The 23,440-nt window shown below is 55.1% G+C and overlaps 2 protein-coding genes across 2 annotated transcripts; one reads left to right on the top strand and one right to left on the bottom strand.

The window, feature by feature from the left end:
- Positions 1 to 1,459: 1,459 nt before the first annotated feature.
- Positions 1,460 to 12,092, bottom strand: LOC119094374 (AP-3 complex subunit mu). Its single transcript, XM_037217438.1, has 9 exons — positions 11,967 to 12,092; positions 10,166 to 10,248; positions 9,277 to 9,483; positions 8,346 to 8,514; positions 7,371 to 7,511; positions 6,530 to 6,575; positions 6,175 to 6,328; positions 3,126 to 3,269; positions 1,460 to 1,570 (listed from the first exon to the last, which is right to left on the bottom strand). The coding sequence occupies exons 1-9, from the start codon at positions 12,022 to 12,024 to the stop codon at positions 1,460 to 1,462; spliced, it is 1,113 nt and encodes a 370-aa protein (XP_037073333.1). The 5' UTR covers positions 12,025 to 12,092.
- A 387-nt stretch (positions 12,093 to 12,479) lies between these two features.
- On the top strand, positions 12,480 to 22,454 carry LOC119093302 (ras-related protein Rab-1A). The gene is made up of 6 exons (XM_037216246.1): positions 12,480 to 12,730; positions 13,195 to 13,267; positions 13,508 to 13,555; positions 16,008 to 16,283; positions 17,951 to 18,160; positions 21,299 to 22,454. The coding sequence occupies exons 1-5, from the start codon at positions 12,717 to 12,719 to the stop codon at positions 18,146 to 18,148; spliced, it is 609 nt and encodes a 202-aa protein (XP_037072141.1). The 5' UTR covers positions 12,480 to 12,716; the 3' UTR covers positions 18,149 to 18,160; positions 21,299 to 22,454.
- Positions 22,455 to 23,440: the final 986 nt, after the last annotated feature.

The following is a 23,440-nucleotide window of genomic DNA, read 5'->3' as shown; positions in this document are numbered from 1 at the left end:
TCACTGAGCTTTAAATAGGCAACGTCACAGATGAAGTGCTTTTTCGCCCTCGCGTGCGCGAGCATGTCAACATCTCTCACGGACATCAACACACACACACACACACACACACACACATATATATATATATATATATATATATATATATATATATATATATATATATATGAACGCCTATCGACATCTGCAGATACTAACACACCAGCCGGGGACAATAGAAGGAACGACTATTCCATCAGTAACACTGCTGACTTATTAGGTGTAATGTAATCTATGTTGATTAAGTCAATGCTATCGTCTCAACACTGCGAAAAACTGAAACTGCGGAAATTGAAGATATCTTACGTCCGCCAAGTGCAAAAAATGACAGCAATAGGTTTCACCAATGCTGTAAGTTTCATAAGCGTGGCGTCCGGCGCCTGCTCCGTGCTCAATCTCCGTGCACCTAATCTGAACCATAAGTTCTACGCTGTTCCTGGAGTGTCTTGCCGTGCTTGAGTTGGCCAACTGCGCGCCTGTTTCTCCGCATCTTACCAGCCACATCGCGGAAGGCAACACATGCGCGAGGTCCAGCGAAACTGCCGAATCACGGTCATTGGCGCCACCGGCCTCCCGCCGCGTGCCTCCTGCGCCGCTCGGCTCTCCAGGTTGGGACCACCCCAGGAGGCCTGCAGGCCCCGAGACCCCCCCCCCCCCCCCCTCCCGGGATAGGGGCCCGACATACAGGGGAAGGCGGCGGCAGCTCGGGCTGTCAATCGCTGTACCATGTTGACTGGCAAACAAGCAAGAAAATGGAAGCGGAAAGAACAGAAAAGGGCAAAAAAAAACTTCCAAGAAGTTAGGACAGGAACAGTGACGGTTTTTCATGTATCTTTAGAAGTTAACGACATCATGTTGCAATGTCGCGTTTGTCGAAGCTGGAGGCTGATGTTGGTATATTTGTGTGTCACCGCAGCTGCTTGAGCTTATCAGCTTTTGTTGGCAAGCGTCACGGCCCGCGCCCTTCACACCAGATCGCCCCAGATCGCGGTAGAACATCCCTGATGTGTGATCAGCTTTCCCGAACAACCGGCTCGTGAAAGTGACGAAGCCAGGATTCTCTGCCAGGCAGAGCCGAAGTCGGGGTAAAAGGGGGCCTTTTCAGCCAAGGTGACCCTGTTTGCTGCCCAGGGACTCCGCTGTCATGTGGAAGATCTTGTAAGGCTCGTTGTCCTCCGCTGATGCACGGAGAAGCCCCTATCAATATCTTAAACTGCCAAACCCTTCTGGGGTATTCGGCCTAGGGACCCCGCCAACCCCAGGGGAGGGGAGGGAAGGTGACGGTTCCCAAAGCTCCCTCTCGATTACGCCACTGGTTCCTGATATCATTGAAATGTAGCTTGCAGGTGACGACACAATGGGCGTTTGCGGCAAATGCGGTGCCTCATGCGCAATAGCCCTAGGCAAGTTCCTCATGAGCCTACTGGGCCTGGCGTGCGGTGGCGTGCTGTTGGAGTACGGGATCGCGGCGCTGCTTGACGACCGTGCGCCCCTCGCCGCCGACCTGCTGGGGACGAACCTGCACGCGGCCCTGGCGGTCATCGGCGCCGCGGCTGGAGGTCTGATCGCGACCCCTTAGTCTGACATGCTGCTGCTGCAGCTCCCTGTGGCCAAGGTGCTCGCTGTGCATGACCCTTCCTCTGCGCTGGGATGCTGCTGGTGCTGTGTGCCACAGCGGCGTGTGTGCCCGCCAGCTTGAAGCCGAAAGACCAGGACGGCTTCGCTGAGAGCATGAACAAGTCGATGGGCAGCTACAACTCGGACGCGTCTGTCCGGAACGCCCGGGACCGCCTCCAGCGCAGCCGCCACTGCTGCGGTGTGGACGGCTGCTCCGACTGGGCGCTCGTGATGGGCGACGGCCGGGTCCCGCTCTCCTGCTGCAGCACTGACGGCGGCGGCAACCCGGCCAGCTGCAACGCCACCAGCAACTCCCACCACAAGGGCTGCTTGGTGGAAATGCAGAAGTTTGTCGGGGAAATCGGCGTCTTGCCTGGGAGCGTATGGATCGCCATCGTTGCTTTCGCGATATTTCTCGTGATCAGCTGTTTTTTTGCGTTAAGATCCCGCGCCTCCGGCAGCCCTCAACGGGGTGCCGAGAGCGCCGTTCCACTGACGCAACAGCCGGCGCGCGCGTCCAATCTTCAGCGAAGACGGCCCGATGAATCACTACCGATCCTGCAGTGATTGGCTGAGATTCCCGGCCCTTGTGGTCCTGGGTCTTTTTATGTACCTGCAGCGCTTGATTTTGTCTCCATGCACGGGCTTAATGCCGAAAGCCTACACTGCTACGATGTGATCAGGATTCCCCCCTGGAAATGCACCGCCGCATTCCCTTCTTTCTCCAATAGACCAGCAATGACACGTGGTGAAAACGACGAAGATACGAGATGTGCACCCGTTTGTTAAGTGTATTTACCCAGAAAAAATAACCCTTTCGCCATCACGTACGGTGTTGTCATCTTGGACATTCCGCACTTCACAGCTGAAGTTTACCATCAGGTTCTTATGGGACGCAACTCGATGCTCGCAAAAAGTGCGCATATCATGGCAAACGCACACTTCGAGAAGCCGAAACACTGCCACTGCACAAGCCCGTTGCGGCGTTGAGTTGGGACGATCGTTCCGACACGGACGGAGCGCGCACGCTTATGTCAGGCAGCGACTTCACCGTAGCGCAACGTCGCCGGCCGCTGCGGGCTGCAGCGGGGCGAAGATACCCGCGCGGCGTGACGAGTCGTGCGACACTGACAAGGCCGAACACACACCCCGGCGACATGACTAAACGTGCAACGATCATTCGCTTGGCGTGAGCTTGCGTCGCCGCGTACATAATCATCACGTGACTGGCCGCGATATTTTCACGTGCCCGAACGCTCCACAACCCACGACACAACGTCCAGCGGTCACGTGACTGTGCGTCGGCCGTCACGTGACCGGACTCGTCTCGCGCGGCGCCACCGCGGGTCCCGTGGCCGCGGCAGGACGCCGGCGGCGGGTCACGTGGCGCTGGAGGAGCGCCGGCGGCGCCGTCACGTGACGCTGACCGGCTGAATCAGGTGGGCGGCCGAGACGGCGGCGTGGCGCACCCAGCGGCGCGTCTCCGCCTCGGGCACACCCGGCAGGCGCACGCCTGCCACGCGCAGGCCAGACACCGTGTGATCCGACACCTCCCAGCTGAGGTGGAACGGGCCCAGCGTCTCGGTGGCGCCCGACGCGTCGGCGTCAGTCACCTGCCGGCGGGGATCATGTCCGGAGATGCCGCACGCGGCGGATAGTTCACACTCCACACGTGCCGGACGCCAGGGGGCGCTCTACCTATGTTTGCAGCCCATTCACTTCTGTGGTGTCAAAAGGCAGATGCGTCACGAAGTGAACCTGCACACGACAAAACAAAAACGCTACGTAAGCTTTTAAAACGTTGAGAATGACATCTGCATGTACTCACCGCACAACAGACTCGCTTTGACGGACAGCACAGTCTCTTCACCGGGCGTGCTTCCTGGCGCGTGACGTCACGTGACAACGGCGCCATGCATGGGCGCGCTAAAGATAGCGTTCGTGCACAAAAGCGATGCGCAAACACCAGCACGGAGCGCGCGCATAAAACGGCGGCGGTAATGCCAGGGAACAGGAATCCCTTGTTATGCACCTTGGCGGGGTGACATGCCCAGCGGATTGCGGAGGGCTCCATCAGGCGAGTGACAAGTTCCGATGAGAGCGATTAAGGAGCGGGACGCGAGTCACGTCGGTCGATCCGGGTGCGTGTTGGCGCGTTAACACGCGACCGCGACGCAGGAGCCCGCTCCCGCCGCGCCCGTCGATGCCGGACGAGGGTGGAGTGCGCCACCTGCCTCGTCCGCCTCGCCAGACGGTTCGTCCAACCCGGTCGGCAGAGGGGCGACATAGTTCCGCCCCCCCCCCCCCCGTCCCACGCTGAAGATCGGCCGCCCGGCTGCGAGACCCCTCGTCAGGCATCTGGATGGAGTGGGTGGCTGGACTGAGCGGCTGGACGTACTGTGCTTCGGAGAGCCGTGGCTCGCTGAGGTGACCGTCGACAGCACGCTCCCGTTCCCGGGACACGTCGAGCGGCGGGTGCGTGCCCAGTCGGTGGAGCTGGCGGCCGTCGCCGCCGCGGGCGGGCTGGCTGCGACCTCGACCTCTGAGGGGACTAGGCAGGAGACAGTGTCGCCATCCTACACCGTGACACGCTGTCAATGGCGTCCCTGCCCGTGTCATCCACAGGTGCTTGACCGGAGTCGCTCTGGCTCCGGCTGAAGTGCCGGAGGCCTGTCATCGTCAGCGTAACATACCGTCCTCCAGGCGCAGCGACAGTCATCGATGATCGGCAGAGCCAGCTAATGCTCATCTTGTCAAAAGAAGAGCCAAGCTACATCCTGCATGACACCGACTTCGACATTCTCCGTTCCGATAACCTTGGGTGACACCCGATATCCAAGCGATCAGTGACCTCTCACTGAGTCAGTTCATTACCTCTCCGACTCACCCTGGTTCCAGCCCCGCCGTGACTGATCACACCATTACCAACACACCGGACCCGACACCCGATGTGCGAGTACAAGCCTGCAACAGCAGCGACCACGACCTGACCTCACTGTCTGTGACCGCTGCCAGGATACGACAGCAGCCGTCGGGAATGTTGGTCCGGTGCGCACGACGCCTCAACCGCGGCGTCCTGTGTCTCGACCTTCTATGTGCCGATGGGAGCTCGATCCATGAGGCGGGATCCACGGCTGTCAAATGGGACGCTTGGCTGCCAGTTGGGGATCCGATCACTGATCCCAAACTGGCAGCTGCGCCGCAGGGAAAAGATGAAGCACCCGTCCTGCCTCTGGCTTCTAGATGGTAACGCCAGAGCTGCCACGGACGAACAGGACCCGACGCGCATCGACAAGGAAAAGACTTCATGCGTGGAAGTTGCGCGGGAGTCTAGACTTCGCCGAAATGCAGCAGGACCGTATCAAATTGCGTATGCTCTTCATACCATCCGACGTCGTCCAGAACCTCAAGATCTACAAGATGGAGAGGCATCCGTCGTTTCTTAGCGTCTTCCAACAAACCCGAGCCAAAGCCTACCAACCCGGCCGAACAAGACCGAGAGCAAGATCTACGCTATGCCAACAAACTGAGCTAGTTCTTCGCATCCGTGGGTCCCGGCATGGCGGGCGCCCTGGCCGCGTCTCACGTTGGGGAGACCCTCTCGCCGCACCCGCCGCGCCTGTGCAGCGGTGCGCTTGCCCTGATCCCGACTACACTGCTGGAGCTGTCGGCGGCAGTGCGGCGGAGGGGCTCGTGCCGCACATGTGCAGCGGACGGCATCACCGTCAGTATGCTGAGAGCGGCTTCCCCTGTGGTGGGTCCCAATCTCCTCCGAGTCATTAGCGCCTCTCCTGCCACTAACGAGGCACCACACCGGTGGAAGGCCGCTTCGGTGGTGCCGCTGTACAGGACAGGTGATCCCACTGATCCGAACAATCATTGACCCATCTCCATCTTGACAGCTATGGCGTTGTTGCCAGCGATACGAACGCGTGGTGTGCTGTCAGCTGATGAATTACTTGCGCCCGCATAACATCTTATGCCCTCAGCAGCGTCGTTTCCACCCAGGTCTCTTCACTGAGGTGGCCATGCTCGACGCTGTCACATAAGTGCTTGAAAACATGGACTATGATGGTGACGTCACTGCTCACCGCCGATCAATGATGGTGACATCACTGGTCACCACCTACATATGACGGGGACGTCACTGGTCACCACCAGCACGTCCAAGGCATTTGACAGCATTGACCATGGCTGTCTTCAGTAGAAGCTGGGATGGTACGGCATCGATGCCACGTGGTGTGGTGTGTGGCTCCAGGGTCGCACACAGTCGTTACGAGGCGGAACAGAACGACTTAGAGGGATATCTTGACCTCCTCTTCGTCAGGAGATACACGAATATTGTGTCCAGTGTGACGCCTTTATCTGCGTTGCTTGTTTGATCTGTGGCTGTGACTGTGATATCGCATGTACCACGACGTGGAAGCTCGAAAATCGAATTTACCACATAGAGCCGTTCCGGACCAGAAGACTTGTTCGTGGCCCTGCCCCCTCTCCCCACTACATCCGCTCACTTACCCGCAGCTCAGCGGTAGTCTCCTGCTGCCCACACAGCTCGCGCACCGTCCACGTCACCAGCGCCGTCTGTCGGCAGTGGCGAACAGTGCCGCTTCCGGCACCGCCGCAAGCGGCGCTCACGCCGCTCGCCTCGGGCGGTGGCCGGAACTGCAGACTGAGCGAGGGCGCGCGCCGCTCGGCCGGCGCCAGCAGCCGCAGCCGCAGCCGGAGCAGCAGGTCGGCCGACGGCGGAAGCCGGGCGGCCGACACGTGCACAGCCAGCGGCGGCGGCGCCCGGGCCGCGGCGCAGCCGTACTCCAGCAGCGTCAGCGGGCCGGCCGGGCCGCTCAGCCAGCGCGCCTGGCGTCGCGCCGACGGGTGCAGCCGGCGCACGTGCACCTGCGGCCCGACGTGCGCCTCGACTGCGGCAGCGACGGCGGCGGTCAGTCTGATGCGGGGATGGGTCGGCAGCCGGCACCGCAAGGCCCCGTGTCAACGAAGCGGCAAAGACTCAGGTTGGTGGGGACGATGGGAGTTGGCGAAAAAACGAAGTGCGCAGTTAAAGCGGGCCCTCCATAACGGATGGAGAGAAGCGGTCGGTGTGAGGCTGGTTGCTGGTTGCTGGTTGGTTGGGAGTCGACGGTTGCAAGCAGCTCCACTGGCGCCAAGATGGACACATCGGTTCTGACAATGGAACGAACGGGTACTGATGGCTCCAAGAGGACGAGCAATGGAAGGACAAATATATCAGTATAACGTCAGAGTCACTGCATCACAGAAATAAGTGCCACAGTCTACAAAATGTCAGCAGGACCACTGCTGGCGGATTCAACTACAACTGCAACACCACCACCTGTAAATTTTCATCTGTGAAGTTTTTTGTCTCGCTATGATGTGGCGACTGCAGCGCTAAGCCAACAGTCTTTTCACCTCTGGGTTTCGGCCATGATTTTCAAGTACTGCAGCGTTACCAGCTGGCAACGCAGTCAGGCTGCTATTTAGTCCGCAGAGAGGTCGAGCAAGACATGGTCGGGGAAGTCATTGAAAACCATCACATCACCGGGCAACATCCTCCGTGATTAGACGGGCAAAACAATAGAAAATATCCCATGGATGAGGCGAATCGACCCACCAATCACCACACTCCGCAGCGGGTCCCCTATGCAAGGTTCTGTAACACGCGTCACAGGGGAAGAACGAGAGAAAAAGCCGCTGACCGGGCGCTCCGAGCTCCAGGAGTCGAACGTCCTCGGCCAGCGCCACGTCCACCTGAGCGCAGCCGGCGCCAGCCGTGCGCACCTCCAGCCGGCCGGTGACGTCACACTTCTCCAGACCGCCGTCCGGCGTCATCACACAGTCTGCCGACACGGTACAGTGACGTCACACCACAGCCGGTGCCAGCCGTGCGCACCTCCAGCCGGCCGGTGACGTCACACCGCTCCAGACCGCCGTCCGGCGTCATCACACAGTCTGCCGACACGGTACAGTGACGTCACACCACAGCCAGTGACGTCACACCGCTCCAGGCCGCCGTAAGGCGTCATCACACAGTCTGCCGATACGGTACAGTGACGTTACACCACAGCCGGTGATGTTACGCCGCTCCAGGCCGCCGTCCGGCGTCATCGCACAGTCTGCCGACACGGTACAGTGACGTCACACCACAGCCGGTGACGTCACACCGCTCCAAGCCGCCGTCCGGCGTCATCAGTCTGCCGACACGGTACAGTGACATCACACCACAGCCGGTGACGTCACACCGCTCCAGGCCGCCGTCCGGCGCCATCACACAGTCTGCCGACACGGCACAGTGACGTCCCACTGTCGATCTTTTGCCCTCATCAATCAGTGGGCGCGGTTGTGACGGAAGACCACTCCTATGGCATTACACGTGCCACCTGGTAATGACGTTGCACCACTCCTATGCGCCATCCAGCATCAGCATACAGCCCACGGACCTGCCCAGGTCACGGCACAAACACAGACTCTGCGTGCCACTCTGACGTCAAAAGGCTCCATGTCATCTTCCGTCATCATACGCATTGCAGATACATTGTTGTGACGTCACGGGGTGACCATCCAACGCCGATCCCACTTTCCCTGGCATGCACCAGGTCCACAGCGCATTCACATGCTCGCCAGCTCCACAGCGCGTCCAAATTTCGACCCGACTCCACAGCGCGCGCACGTACCGACCGACTCCACCACATCCACGTAGACGGTGTGCTTGGCGCTGGAGGCCGGGTCGGCGTAGCCGGGCGAGGCGGGTGACTTGAGGTCGGCGGCCAGGCTGACCCGGGGTCGCGACAGCAGCAGCGAGCGCAGTCGGCCCGTGTCGAGCGCCATCATCAGACCGTCCTCCTGCGCGCGTCGAGCGGGCGTCATCACCAGGGACAGGGGAGTCATCAGGGGCAGGAGGGAGTAACCATGGTTGGGGGCGTCACAAGGGACAGGGGAGTCATCAGGGGCAGGAGGGAGTAACCATGGGTAGGGGGCGTCACAAGGGGTAGGGGACGACACCAGGGGTAGGAAGCGTCACCACGGGCAGGGGGGGGGGGGGGGGGGCGAAACCACACCTTTCATTGGGGTCGGACACCCAATGGTGGCGGTGGGCAGGCATCCCGCAGGACGTGCCAGACGGGTGCGTGACATCAGCAGATGACGAGTGGCCGCGGAAAGCCCACGTCTTCCTGTTGTGAACGGACGTTCGGAGAGGGTGAGGTGCTTATGGCAGCAAGGAGTGTGGGAGTAGACTTCTAGAGGCAGCACGTTCAGCTATTACAGCAGCAGATTAGGAGACTACCAGCGGCGGCATAAGGTATACGGCCACACGGTGGTGCAACATCCTACCAACGACAGTTACGCAAGGCAGAGCCCAAGACAGTTCAGATACACCAGTTCTTCGGGTTACGTCGATACCGACGGCAGCCCTCCAGCTTCTGAATGTGCCACAGACTGCATTCACACAAGCACGAGCCACGAGCCCGACTCGGACATACCGCACCTGACAACCCCTCTCCATCTCAAGCCGCCTCGCTCACCTCTCACCAACAGCTCGCCTCTAAGCCCGCTCCGCCCACCCCAGCTCTGCGTTAACCCCGCCCACTCTCCCTGCCGCCTCACCATGACCTCAGCGGCCAGCTCGCGGAGGGTGACGTGGTTGGCGCACAGGGCCGACTCGGTGGCGCCGCCGCAGATGGCGCGCACCACCTCCCGCAGCGTCTGCAGCCAGACGACCACCTGGAGGGCGGGCAGCGCGCGGCCCGACACGGCCACCCAGCGCAGCCCGTCGGCCAGCACGTGGTAGAAGTGCTCGCCGCTGTGGCAGAACTGCGAGACGTGCCGGTGGTCAGCGGAAGCAGAGACGCGCGGGATGGCTGAGGGTTCTGCGTGGGCTGTGGTTTACGGGAGAGTCAGCCGCGAGAGGCATTTTATATGCCACGTGTCTGAAGAGAATGGCACCAGAAGCAGTGATATGCGACATGATGATGTAGCGATGGACCATGTGTGGCAATAGATCATGCCCCAGGACAGTGCTAACGTAGGGAAACGGTCACGGCTCAAGGGCGATGCGTTAGCCCGTGGACGCCGTGGGGTGGGACGCGGTGGTGCCGGCGAGTCGCACGCTGATCGTGTTGCGGGTGGGCTCGAAAGGAGTATAAGAGGTGCTGCTCAGGGCACGTAGAGTGAGTCTCTCTGTCGGTATTGCGTGGGCAGTTCGCCATTGTGTGCGGGGTGGTCCGCCGCGATGTGATCCCGAATACAGATGATGAGGGTTTGGGATTTATTTGTGACTTCAACACATACCTATCAAACATGATAGGTAACCTGAGCCAGTGAAGCTGTAAGAGGACAGGGGTGGGATAGTCAGGGCACAGGAAGGATCATATGCCAAAAGGATGGAAAAAATCTTATGCCAACAAGCACTGCTTCATTGCATAGGAGAAAACTTGACTCCTGACTCTGGATACACAATTCAATCAAGAAGTAATGAAAAAACTGGATGACTTACATAAGGTGGTGATTCTGGCTCTGTTCGGATCACATTGTAAAACAGCCTGTGGCTGGGTTGACTGGGATCATTGCAGTACAGCCCTGAAACAGAATACATGCAATGCATTGCTACAAAGCCAAATGCAATTGTGTTGTCCCCTAGTTTCCAAACAAGCCCAATGTCTCAAATAGCTTTATAACAAGTCTAAACACAGAGGTAGCATAAACTAGCTAAAATATTTGCTGCTGGGTGGATTCAACCATCAAAATGAGCTGACAGCAACTACTAGTGGCAAAAATTCAAGATACTTTTGGCTGTTTACTTAAACTGATGTAAAATGAAAATGGTTGAATATAATCCTAAATGCGATACAAATGCACTTTTATGCAGCAAATCATTTGCACTGCATATGCGCAACAAATTTGCAGCACCAGCCTGTAATCAAATACAAGGACTTCAGCCATATTTGATGATGATCACTTTGATGCTCACATTATACACCTACAAATTATGGCCCGCAGTAGAAAAAATATGACCTATTGATGATCTTTCATGACTTGTAATGAATTAAACCACACCTCTGAATGATTGTGCCCACATTCTAGCCTCTTTTGATAACAATTGTTATCAGAGCAATTTGCACAAGCACATAGCAAAAACCACACAAGCACATATTTTGCCTAATATCATACAGCAATTTTCTTGACACCTACTATAGTAAACACACCACACATTTTGATCATGTTGATGCAATTAGCGAATTCTTTTAAACCTCCATGAAAAACATGAACACTTGGGTCAGATTAAAGAAAAAAACATAGGTACTTCAAACACACTCAACCAGGAAGGAATTGGTGTAAACATTGATTTCCATGCAACATTGCTGACATTATCAGTCAAACAATGGAACACGTTGTAGGCCTGTTGGCAACCATGACCTAATGGCACAGTCTATTTGGTATTGATGAATGAGGAAATGGTGAAGCCAGATAATATCAAATATAATGTCACAGCCTATGGGAATGTAGTTTGACACCCAATTAGACTTACAAGCATAAGGCATCTTTATTTGTAAGTTTTATCACATCACATAACAGCAGATCACTGACCAAGAAGCATGCCTTTCTCAGAATTGAGACAAATTGTCAGCCATATCACATAAAAATGGCTATCTCACATTGCTCTTATTTTGGGAGATGCTTTAGTCCAGTCACTTCTTGCACATATATTCTCCTAACTATGCCTATGTGGACTGGTGCATCCAAAAATCTAGAGCTGCCACAAAACCTTATTAGTCAGTCACATTGGTAATCTGTTGCAGAGAAGAGCACTTGTGTGGGCAGTCATATAGCATGCAAGCTTTACAAGTTCAAGCCACATTGCAATGCGTAATACTGCAGAAAAGCCATACATCAATGCCTACAGACATTAGTCCCCAAAGCTCAAGCTTTTGACACCACCAGCATAAATTAATCATACATATCCTTCAGACTATACATTTGCCTGATCTTGCAACTGGGCACTGTAAAAGATGCCTAGTCACATATTCCTCACCAACTAGTAATATTTTTTTTTCTGGAACTAGTTGTATGACATTTTGGGAACTTTTATGTATGCAATTACTTTAGCAATATAGTTCCTCCACACTTTGGCTCTCTAGTAGACTATGCTCGTGGTCAATGTGCATTGAGCTCTAGTGTTCAGCTTTAAAGAGACACATGCGCTAAGATTGTTACTGCGATGTCGCTGCTACAGCTGACACGTTTTGGGTACGATGTACTTTTTGCGGTATGATCAGTAACCACTTCCAACTACTGACCTTTTTCACGGAATATCACATGACCTTTGCGGTTCGTGACAAATATCTCTTTCAGCATTTTCTATAACATGCGTGCTCACGAACAGACTTGGTAACGCCCCCCTTCAGCCCAAGCAAAAATACGATTCTATGCAAAGCATTGTAACTATGTCTTCGTCCTTTTCCGGAGATAGTGGTTACTAATATCGTCTCAGGAGCGTCATGATGCCTTGAATTCCAGAAAGCTTCCATATATAAAGGAAGTATTCCAGGTTTTCAAGGTTTCCTTCCACAATAAGACGCTTATAACATATAACATAAAATTGCAAAAACGTATTTTTCCTTTATCTTAAAAATTCAACTCTAGATGTTTGAGAACAGCTTTTTAAAGGTTGAATCGCTTTTATTTATTAAGCCATTTATTATATATTTTTACAAAAGCTAGGAACTATGGTTTAATTTTGACCGCACGAATCCGCAGCGCAACTGCAGCCGTCGTGGCCTATTGTTTGGCATATTGTGTTGGTCGGTCCGGCGGGGGTGTTGTTCCGTGCGGGGTGGCCGATTTTTTGTCGAGGGGAGGCGTTTGTGAAGGTTTGCTGTTAAGATTTGGCCACGATAGCAAGGGACGACCAGTGTGTATTCATCTGGACTTTCGCGAAACCCACAGTCATCTCCAATTCAACCTGAGGTTGATTCCAATTTGAGCGGATCTTTCACGGAAAAGAGTGCGGAGGCACGTCTTATAACCAGAATCCTACTTTATCTACAATGAATCCAGAATAGTAAGTGCACTTGGCATCTTGTATGGTGCTCCAAGTTACTAGCTTGGTCTACTTTATTTGCCCAGCTACTGAAGGTGTAGTTAGGGTGGAGGCCTTCAAAGATACATAAGTATAGCCTCCAGGGTATGGTAACCCACTTAATTTTGTACTCTAATGGTTTCATTCCTGACACTGTTCTGAGTAACACATGCTTTGTGACCCATGGCTTGTGGACTTACTTCTGTTGACTTGATGTGATTAGCTCAAACACTTACACACGTTTAAAGAAATCAATTTCATCCATAATCAACACAAATTTGTTTGGTCCTGGAGTCAGTCCTAGCTCCTTTCAGGTTAATGTGGAATTATGTGCATAATATGTAAGCATTACCTCATTGTTCCTGAGTGAGATGTTTTATCCCCATCAATCCTTGCTCAGCTGCAGCATCATTAGGTAATTGCCTCATGCCAGGCCTCTGTTTCAGTGACTACTTGTTCAAACTGCTGCTAATTGGGGATTCAGGAGTGGGGAAATCCTGCCTCCTTCTTAGATTTGCGGTAAGTTCATGCAGAAACTGTCAAGTCAATTTCCATCATTTACCCACCTCCATATTCAGCAGTTTTTTATTTTGTTATGTTGCTTATTCATCTATGGCTTGTCAATCTTTGATGTCTACAGTCATCTCTCTTTCAAGGTATGAGTTTTGTATTGCAGTAAGCCCAGTATAGTCTGGAACTTGTACCAAAGCTATTGCACAGCAGTTTTGATATGTTACTGACCCAGGGCTCTCCCCACAGGATGACACCTATACTGAGAGCTTCATCAGCACAATTGGTGTGGATTTTGTGAGTAGTGAGCATGAATGAGAGGGCTGCATGAGACCAGCACTGCTTTGCTTGCTATGGAACTGCACCCCAGTGTGGTGGTTTAGCTGGTTCCTCACATGTTAGATAGAGTTTGGTCCATTTTGAAGGATGGTTAATGCTGCATTGGTGTGAAAGGATAAATTTGTGCTACCACTACACTCATTCCTGTGAATTCTGGCAGCTGGATGCACTTAAAGTGGGAGAACTTTCAAAAACTGATGTCTGACTGAAATTTACATTTACATTCCATTGGAAATTTATGGAGGACAAAAACCTCATCCAAGAGTCAAACATTACATGGCGTATGCCGGATTGGGTTACTCCCTATCCCTCCTCAACAGAGGATAAGCAAGCAAGCAATCAAAGAAATTCTCTTTTAGTAGTTTCAGCCACCTTGGGCTCTCGCCGCCGTACCCACGTAAGTCAAGTGTAGAGGCGCGCCAGCGTGCGCCAACATTGCCCGCCGCATTCCGTCGCGTATTCTCGATTCGGAACTGCACGAGCTCGGCATGTGATGGCGGGTGAATCACAGCTGGTTAGGCCAGCTGACGATACGGTGAACTCTGAGCTAAGCATCGGCTACATACGCCGGGCTGCGGACGGGACGCCGTTCAGCGGGCGCTGGGGACGTGAACGCGGTCGGGGATCGGGGCAGCGGGACGGCCCATTGGGGCCTGCGTGTCCAGTGATATTTACTCAATAGATTGACATGGTACGCTATTTTTTTCGAGCCATGCGTTCCCATCGTCATGAGGACATCTGATGTTGACCTTTCCCCTGCAGTGGTTTGCTTTGTTCGCGACCAAGCGGCCATTCTGTCTTGAGTCAAGTCCTGGTTCTGAGCGGGTGCTCTCCTGTACTGTGCGTTCTCTTTCCACCGGTGCAAACGCCAGGCGTGCGCATTACGAATATCAAAGCGACGCGCGAGGTCGAACCCGACGCGATTGCGAGCGGGCTCAGTGCGCGTGGTTTCGAGTTTCGTGCCCGCCCACGGCGACCAGACAGCCCGAGGCCACGGCTGTGGAGGTCACGCGGCGACGCGGCGAGCGGCGGGCCGGCCCGAGCAGACTGGCCGGGGGTGGGCACATACCGTCAGGTCGGTAAACACCGGCCGGTATGTCTGGGGCCCCGGATGGTCACGTGGGAGGCGCCCCTCCAGGACGTGCAGTCGAGAATGCGGGCTAGTGCCGGGACGTGACCTGCGCTAGGTGTGTCTGATGTCTGCGGACCCGCCGCCGTTTGACCGCGCCGCGTTTGAAGCGTTGATTGCCGAGGCCCGGCAGCTGGGCGGGTGGTTTGGAGGCGGCCGCTGTCCGCTGCAGCGGGACGGCCCGGTTCGAAGTGCCCCGTGTCTGGAGTAAGCAGTTTGGGCGAGCACGTACCGCCTGACTGGTGATCCGCCGCGATCAGCTGACAATCGACGGAGCCCTTGACAGGAAGATTTCGCCACCGGGGTGTTCGCCCTGTAGGAAGCTGGAACACTCACTCACTGAGAAGACACCGCGACAGGCACGGGTCATCTTTCGAGCCGCACTGGTCGCCCTCACAAGCGTCTGATCGCCGCGCTCGCCGGCAGCTCAGGCCCTGCCGGCTGTCCGTGTGCCACCGCCCTACAGCTCAGCCCCTGTCGGCTGTCCATGTGCCACCGCCCTACAGCTCAGCCCCTGTCGGCTGTCCGTGTGCCACCGCCCTACAGCTCAGCCCCTGTCGGCTGTCCATGTGCCACCGCCCTACAGCTCAGCCCCTGTCGGCTGTCCGTGTGCCACCGCCCTACAGCTCAGCCCCTGTCGGCTGTCCATGTGCCACCGCCCTACAGCTCAGCCCCTGTCGGCTGTCCGTGTGCCACCGCCCTACAGCTCAGCCCGTCGGCTGTCCGTGTTCCACCGCCCTATAGCTCAGCCTGTGTCGGCTGTCCTTGTGCCACCGCCCTATAGCTCAGCCCGTGTCGGCTGTCCTTGTGCCACCGCCCTTTAGCTCAGCCTCTGTCGGCTGTCCGTGTGCCACCGCCCTGTCACGCACGGTTACACTTCCAGGCCACGAGGGCCGACCCAACTGTGCACCCTGCGCTTCCAGACAGTCTCACCTGTTTAGAGCTGTTTGGAGCTCGCGCGCGCACCGGCTGGTCAGCTGCCATCGGCCAGCACCGCCCGCTCCGGAAAAGCGCGCCCGGGCCCAAACAGCTAGGTCGCTGCCTGGACGCGCCCCCTGGATAGTCGTGGGGCGAGGGACATGCTCCGGTGGTCCTTAGCAGCATGCAACCTTTGACGCGGCAGTATCCCAACTCTGCTGCCACAACCCTCCAGCGTCTGTCGTTCAATGCGTTCAAATGTTGCCCATGACCGTCCTGTGCCCACGCCGCCGTCATCGCTCAGAGGGCGGTCCCACCATGCTGACCGCCCCCCCCCCCCCCTTCGCCCCGCCCCGCCGGCAGAAAATCCGCACGATCGAGCTGGACGGGAAGACGATCAAGCTGCAGATCTGGGACACGGCCGGCCAGGAGCGCTTCCGCACCATCACCGCCGCCTACTACCGGGGCGCACACGGCATCATCGTTGTCTACGACTGCACCGACCAGGACAGCTTCGCCAACGTCAAGCAGTGGCTGAAGGAGATCGACCACTACGCCACCGACAACGTCAACAAGCTGCTGGTCGGCAATAAGTGCGACCTCACTACCAAGAAGGTGGTTGACTTCGCCACAGCCAAGGTGAGGTTCGGGATGCTCAGTTGCTCAGATGCTCAGTTCAGATTTGGGTGGATTTTCAAGTTGGGTGTCACCGCTGGCGTTTTTCATCTCGCTGCCGCGTCTTAAATGACATGTCTTGGTCAACGTTAGCGGTCGTTATTCTCACACCTATGCAACTCCAGACCACGTTTTGGGTGATCCTCGTAAGATGCCCGTATTGATGCTTTGTGCTGCAACGTGTTGTCATAGGACACTGCTCAACGGAACCCAGGAGGAGCAGAGTCCAGCGCCCGTGTCCTTAACCCGCCGTCGGCGTGGCCTTTGGCTCCCGGCCGTCCTCATGCATACGACAGGCATCTATCTATGACTTCCCAATTGACCCCTGACCTTCGGGGCCCGTGGATGTGCACCACCTGTCTGAACACCTGATAACTTGCCGCTCCTCGTCTGACCTTTGCGCCTGGAGACGAATCCCATCCAGCCGTCTCGGATCCACCCGCGGCCTCTGACCCTCCGTTCGGAGGAGGTGTGAGCCCCCCCCCCCCCTCCCTTCGGACGAGCCGACCGACCTTTGGCCTCTGCACCGGCTGCAGATGTGCTCCGGCGAGCCTCCCGGGACCCGGCGCGGATCGAACCGCCCCAAGATTCGTGGCGATTGTACCGTCGCTCTTGCACTAAATCGATGAATTTGCAGTGGCCGACGTTTGGTGGTTGCCTGCTCGGTTACTTAAGCAGTGGACTGCACGGCGGCATGGGTTTTGGCAGAGTCTTGCTTGGTTTAGGCCACAGCGCGTCTTATTCGCGACCGGTCAACACCAGCCTGACCTCGGTGACTCGTTGGCCGGTTGCTGGCACATCTGGGGCTGGGGTCGGAAGAAGAAGGCGGCGGCGTGATTAGAATGCTGAGTGACGCGTACAGGGAGTATTGGTGCGCCACATGCATCGGGTTTTATACACCCGATCCGGCTGCCACTCTGACGTAAATCCTTAAAATGGCGGAAAACGGGCAGGCGAGTCCATTATGCGCGGGCGAGTGAGCATTCCCGGGCACACCCTCTGCCCTGCGCTTTTGCCAGTGCAGTTATCCGTTCTCTCCCACGTCAAGCAGCTTTAGTTTCGTATCCCAGCCACGCTGGGTCGTTGAACTGTGGACCCGGCTTCGGCCCGCCGCCTTCAGATAGGTGGTGCAGGTTCCAAATATAACGCCCCCTTCCATGCTAACAAAATTGAAAAGCGGAGCTCTGTCATCTTGCAATATTGCCAGAAATGGCGCCTGATTTAGACAGTTTGTGGGTCGCATGGCTTCAAAGAATCGTCTGTCTTGTTGCTGAGTGCTGCGTGAAATTGCGGTCTGTTGTTGCGAAATTGCTGCGTCTAGAAAGTCGGTGGCTGAGCCGGACTCCCCGAGCAAACAAATGTACAACACCCTGTGGACATCTGTTGGGGCCGCGGGCTCGCTAATTATTGGACCTCACTTATGGAGGCGCACGGAAGGAACGAACCTAAAATATACTACTTCTTGCGCCCATCTGGTGGGGTTTGGGGGGGGGAGGGAGAGGGCTTGCTACTAGCGAGCCTCTGCCCCACCTGCTGCCGTGTCCGCGGGCGTACGCCTTACTCCCAGTCCCCCTGCGACGGTGGTGCCGCTCTCGCCACCAGCTGACCTCTGCCCCGCCCCATGTCCACAGGCGTACGCCGACCAGCTGGGCGTGCCGTTCCTGGAGACGTCGGCCAAGTCGTCCACCAACGTGGAGCAGGCGTTCATGACGATGGCGGCCGAGATCAAGGGCCGGGTGGGGCCGGGCTCGACGGCAGAGCCGGCCGGTAGCCGCGTCCTCATCCAGCAGGGGCGCGACGTGCAGCCGGACAAGGGCGGCTGCTGCTGAGCGCCGGCCGAGGTCAGTCCAGGTCACGGCTCAGGGGGAGGAGCGGGGCTCGCCGGGTGGGGAGGGTGCGGGGAAGTCGCGGGTAGGTGCTGATGGTGAGGTAGCGAGGTAGTGCCCGAGGCGGTGCTGCAGGGTGGAAGGGAGTCCGCGTGGCTCGTGGCCACTGCCATCTGGGCCGAACGCGTCCCCTTGCTGCGTTCCACGTGGGCTCACGAACGGACAAACTGTGATGCGCACCGGCGCACCAGCTCACGCGTTGCTCCTCTCGCTTCCGCCTCAGGATCATAGGCAGATAATATCAGTTTTCGTATGGCAATACGGGATAGTGTTGGGAATGCTGTACTCTGGTCTCCGGCTGCATAAGCAGCATCTCCGCGGTGGGACGAAGTCCGCCGCGTGCACAAGCGCTTGTCATCAGCTCGGTCAGAGTCCAGTGATGGCTGCCACACGGAGCCCTATCGTACCTCGCGCCCGCGCCCGCTGAGGTGGCTGAATGGCGGGTGCCTGTTACAGCGCGTTAAGTTTCAAAGTGAGTGAAAGGTAGCGATATTTGGTAAAGTTATCCGTGGTGTATTATCAGAATACCGATCATCACCCTTGTCGAGTATCTTGTGCGTGTTGCCCCCGCTCAGCAGTCTCCCGCTCTCTCGGGTGTGTCTGCCGGTGTGCCTGCAGGTTCGTCATTGGGTGTGTCTGCAGGTGTGTCTGCAGGTGTGTCTGGAGGCGTGTATGTGGGCGTGTCTGCGTGTGTGTCTGCAGGTATGTCTGCAGGTATGTGTGGAGCAGTGTTGGAAATTCGAAAAACTTGCCTGGTAGCGGAGTACAAATTTTCTATAGTGGAGTACAAAATTATCCAAGTGCTGCGGGTCATTATAGCTTTATTTAGGTTATCTTTGGGAGATGGTAGTACAATGGGCGGCACTCAACGAAAGCGCCACTTTTTATGTGTAGTAATTCATGTAAAAACACTCTAAATGAAAGAAAACATTAGTATTAAACATGGCACACTGAAACAACACAGTCCCATACTCTGTACCATGAAACACATGTGCATATACAATGGTTCGCAATTTGTGGAAGGCTCTGTGTATACACCATCCAAAACGGAGAGTAATTACGGATCGGGCTTATACACTCTCCAAAATGGAGGGTGGCTACACACCGGGCTTATACACCCTCCAAAATAGAGGGTGGGTACGATGCGCACAGCCAGAAAAAAATGGTGCACAAAAAATGCAAATGAACATGCCACAGACGGCCACCTACTCATGCTCCATTTCGATCACGCTACTCACGCCCCTCCACGGTCACGCTACTCACGCCCCACCAGCTAACTGGTTTTAAAAACAGCTAAACATCCATGCCCTCCACCTTCCCACTCCCGGTCAACACACGAGGCCCTGCACGTCCCACCCAAACAATAGATACAGGCAGCACTCTTAACCGATTTACCGAGCCGGCGCAAGTACAATGCCTGGCAGACCCGTGTAGGCCAGCAAAAAGGGATCGGAGTCAGTCACTCCGCTGACTCCGGTGGATAATGCAAGATATTTATGGATTTTGATGTGCTTTAACCAATGTCATTGCGAAATATGATAATTTATGTTGCAATTGATTGATGTTTTTGTCCTAATAAACCCCTCTCCTTAATTTGCCGGCCAAAGTCATGGGTTCATGTTACTCTGGTGTCCTGGTGTTTTTGCCGGAGTGAGATGGCTGTCTCAGAACAGTTTTTTGGCTATTTATAGCAACGTTTTTTGACTTGAAAGGATATTTTTGTAAAGCCTGAATTACCAGCTTCGGTTTCGCACCCTTAAGTGGCAAATTTAACTTGGTTTAAATCCACAGCTGCCATAACGTTTTTGTACTCCGGATACCAGAAAGTGACCAAAAATCCAATCACATGGCGGTTCTGGATGAGTACAAATAAGTTCTTTATAATCGTGATACCCATCTCTATACAGCTTTCCTCCAAATGTTTACAAATCTGTTCAAGGCATGAGCGCGAACAGAATATTTATACTATTGACAAATCAGTCACGAGGAGGCGAATCATTAAAACCAATTGGAGAGTTTTGCTATATTCAACCTCCAACCTGAGCTGGGAGGCGGGCGCAAGCCGCTGAATAGTTGAGACGTTTCCGACGCTGAATTGCGAGTGATTCTCTTATTTGCATTGCCATGACACAGTGGTGGCGCGTGGGTAGGCGGTCGTCTTCGGTAGGTGATTTGGCGTGCGGTTTTCTATGAACGTTCGTTGCATCCTTGGCAATTAATGCGGTTCGTCGTCAATGGCAGGTTAAGTCATGTTCAAGTTTGAGATGGTCTGCATAGGGCATAGGAAGTGAGAGCTTTGCTAATCTACAGACCGGTGCGATTCTGGTGCTCGTTTCTCATTTCCCGGTATTGTTCAAAGACGATTCCATTCAACATTCAAACGCTTTATTTTTCTTATTTCCATACATGGTTTATCATATACCTAGGTGGCAACACAGGCTGCTTGCTATTGGGCATCTTAGGCGGGTGGGTGCGAGATTTGTGCTCTTGCAGATATCAATACATGACTGTATTTGGAATTCTGATGGAAGCAGCTAGTCTCAAGCCGTTGCACGTTCTGGTTTATATTGTCCTGACACAAAAAGGTAAAACGAGTTTTTCCAGAAGCTGTTCTTGTTGCATCATGATAAGGTACAACATGTTTCAGTTTACCTAGTCACAATCCTGGAGTACAAAATCTCCTGGTATACATTACGCCAGGAAACGTCAAGTTTTCCAACACTGGCCTGGACGCAGCTGACGGAAGCAGACGCGTCTGCGGGTGTGTGCGAGTGTGTCTGCAGGTGTGTCTGCCGATGTGTCTGCAGTTATGTCTGCAGTTGTGTCTGCCGGTGTGTCTGCCGGTGTGTCTGCAGTTATGTCTGCGAGTGTGTCTGCAGGTGTGTGCCGGTGTGTCTGCAGTTATGTCTGCAATTGTGTCTGCAGTTGTGTCTGCCGGTGCGTCTGCCGGTATGTCTGCCGGTGTGTCTGCAGTTGTATCTACAGTTGTATTTGCCGGTGTGTCTGCCGGTATGTCTGCCGGTATGTCTGCCGGTGTGTCTGCGGCGTTGTGCCGGTGTGGTCCGCTGACGTGTCGTGGCACCCCCGTTCCAGGTGCTGGAGAGCCGAGCCCACCTCCAGGCCCAGTCGCGGGAACATCTCAGCGGACGAGTTTGCATGGACAGACTGCTGCCATCGGCCACCAGGCCATCATCCACTCACCTTCAGCCACTAAGCCATCGTCCAATCACCTCCGGCCACTAGGCTGTCATCCAATCACCTTCGGCCACTAGGCCGTCATCCAATCACTATTTATGCGTTTAATCCAGTCATCCATGGATATAGCCGTAAAATCCCAGTACCGCAACGCTAAAATGTTTTACGCAGAAGAGAGTATCGTTGAGTTTGTGCATTTACCTAAGCATGCGTAGACATTGTAAGCACACGTGTTCACGCCCTCGCCCGGACACAGCACCTGTTGAGTGTTATCCACCACGTACAGACGGCGTCCTTCGCGCCCACTGCTGGCAAGGGCCGGCGCGAGCGCGCGATGGTGGCGCTGTCCCGCGGGCGACGCCAACGGGAGGCTGGTGAGGGGCGCCCCGAGACGGCGCAGACCGTGTCCTGGCGTGCGGTCGGCGCGTGCCCGGTCGGTGGAGCTGGCGGCCGATGCGGGCTGGTGGGGCTGTGACTTTGACTTCTGAGGGGACTGGGGGAGACTGGCGGGTCCTCCGAGGACGTCACCAGAGCCGTCGGCATCCGCAGGTGGCGTCTGGGCGCCGGGATGCGCTGCCGTTGCGGGCTGTGCCGCTAGGTGACGCTGTGTGGCTCGTGAGCAATTATGCGGGCGTAGCGTCGGCAGGCGTCTTTGAGTTGATATGGAGGGGGACGTGCGGTATTGCGATGTATTTAGGTGGGTTTGCTGGTCTGTATATTGGGAGCTTCTCAGCTAGTGAAGCCAGTTGCCAGATTCTTTGAGCGTTTTCATTGCAGATCTATCAGGCAGTGTGTGCGTGTCTGCGTGTGCTCCAATTGCTATGCGGACGGCCTGTGAGCACATCGTCATGGCAACATTCGGGCTTATGAGACGGATAATTGTGATACATTCGCATGCTGCGTGGTTTTGGTAAGCTGTCGTTGAACGGTGCTGGTGTAGAATGTCTCGCCTGTGCTGTAGAACACGAGTGACCGTTAGGTGGGCCTCGTTGGCCCGTGGGGCGTGCGTGTGCGTGTGCGGTGCCTCTGTGAATACATGCTTTCCATGCATATATCTCACCATCTGTTTGACTTTCATAAGCTCAACCTTCGTAGATATCACTGCCTTCCACTGAATGATTTTGATCCCTTAGATTTTTGGTTCAGGAAGAACACAAAAACTGGTCTCGGCAAGTTACAAGCACACAAAGTGGGGATTTCTGACGTGTAAACACTTGCATTTGTGGGCAGGTAAGCCCAAGGATGTTCACAAATTCGTAACGTCAACGATAAAAGTCACGACTTCCAATGTTCTGATTTTGTTACAGGTCCACGTGGACATCCAAATATGACAATCCGATGAAAAGCCAAGTGCCTCAGAAGGGGTCGGGTCGAAGACTCAGGACGCCACTTTTGTAAGACATTTGTTTCCCTTCAATACCATGCTCGTTATGCCGGGTTTCGAACGCAATGGACATAACATACCGTTTGTCCCCTGCAAGACCATCCAAACTAATGGTGACAGGTGTTTTGTCGCTCATGTTCGACACAACCCGGCTGTAGTCGAGAATTTGCAAACGTTGCCGACCGAAGCGAGGGTTCTCAGGCTAAGAGCCTACATAAAAAATAATCTTCGTAAAAAGTGGGTCCAAAACCCAGAAACAGCTGCTAGAGAGGGAATGTCTAAGAGTAATTCCTGGCTATCTCGAACTGTGTTTTTGGAGGCTTGGAAGCCATTGGAGGAGCCATAACCCCTCAGATGCGCAAGAAGCTTGATTTGGTGTTGTGTTCTGAAAGCAAGTAGCAAATACGGATATGAGGGCAAATAATTTGACTAAACTTTATTGGTGGAATCTGCGTCATTTACTACGCGATAGTTTCACGCGGCGCGTAATGTTGCGCTTGCTGTATCGTCCTATGCGTTCAAGACAAGGCTGTGTGTCCCATAGTTCGCATAAATAATCTCGCCTCGGCGATCGCCCCGTTGCCCGAAACCGTTGTGTAAGCATGGTGCTTGCATTGAATTGATATTTTTAGCATCTGTGTTGTTTCATCTGTGTC

This window comes from Pollicipes pollicipes, unplaced genomic scaffold (genome assembly GCF_011947565.3).
Source record: "Pollicipes pollicipes isolate AB1234 unplaced genomic scaffold, Ppol_2.1 Scaffold_4002;HRSCAF=4701_pilon_pilon_pilon, whole genome shotgun sequence".
In the NCBI taxonomy this organism is placed as follows: Eukaryota; Metazoa; Arthropoda; class Thecostraca; order Pollicipedomorpha; family Pollicipedidae; genus Pollicipes; species Pollicipes pollicipes.
The sequence above is the reverse complement of the archived record's forward strand: the minus strand, read 5'-3'. Positions and strand labels throughout refer to the sequence as shown.

What these genes read in the sequence shown, in the direction of transcription:
- LOC119094374 (XM_037217438.1), bottom strand. Translation starts at nt 12,024, where the DNA reads ATGCTGAAAGAGATATTTGTCACGAACCGCAAAGGTCATGTGATATTC. An exon ending in AGACTACCGCTGAGCTGCGG is followed by an intron (nt 3,270 to 6,174) that starts GTAAGTGAGCGG and finishes CCCCGCCGGCAG; the next exon opens with GTGACTGACGCCGACGCGTC. An exon ending in AGGCGGAGACGCGCCGCTGG is followed by an intron (nt 1,571 to 3,125) that starts GTGCGCCACGCC and finishes GATGACCGCCAG; the next exon opens with GGCCGCGTGCAGGTTCGTCC.
- LOC119093302 (XM_037216246.1), top strand. An exon ending in GCCTCCTTCTTAGATTTGCG is followed by an intron (nt 13,268 to 13,507) that starts GTAAGTTCATGC and finishes CTCTCCCCACAG; the next exon opens with GATGACACCTATACTGAGAG. An exon ending in TTGACTTCGCCACAGCCAAG is followed by an intron (nt 16,284 to 17,950) that starts GTGAGGTTCGGG and finishes CCATGTCCACAG; the next exon opens with GCGTACGCCGACCAGCTGGG.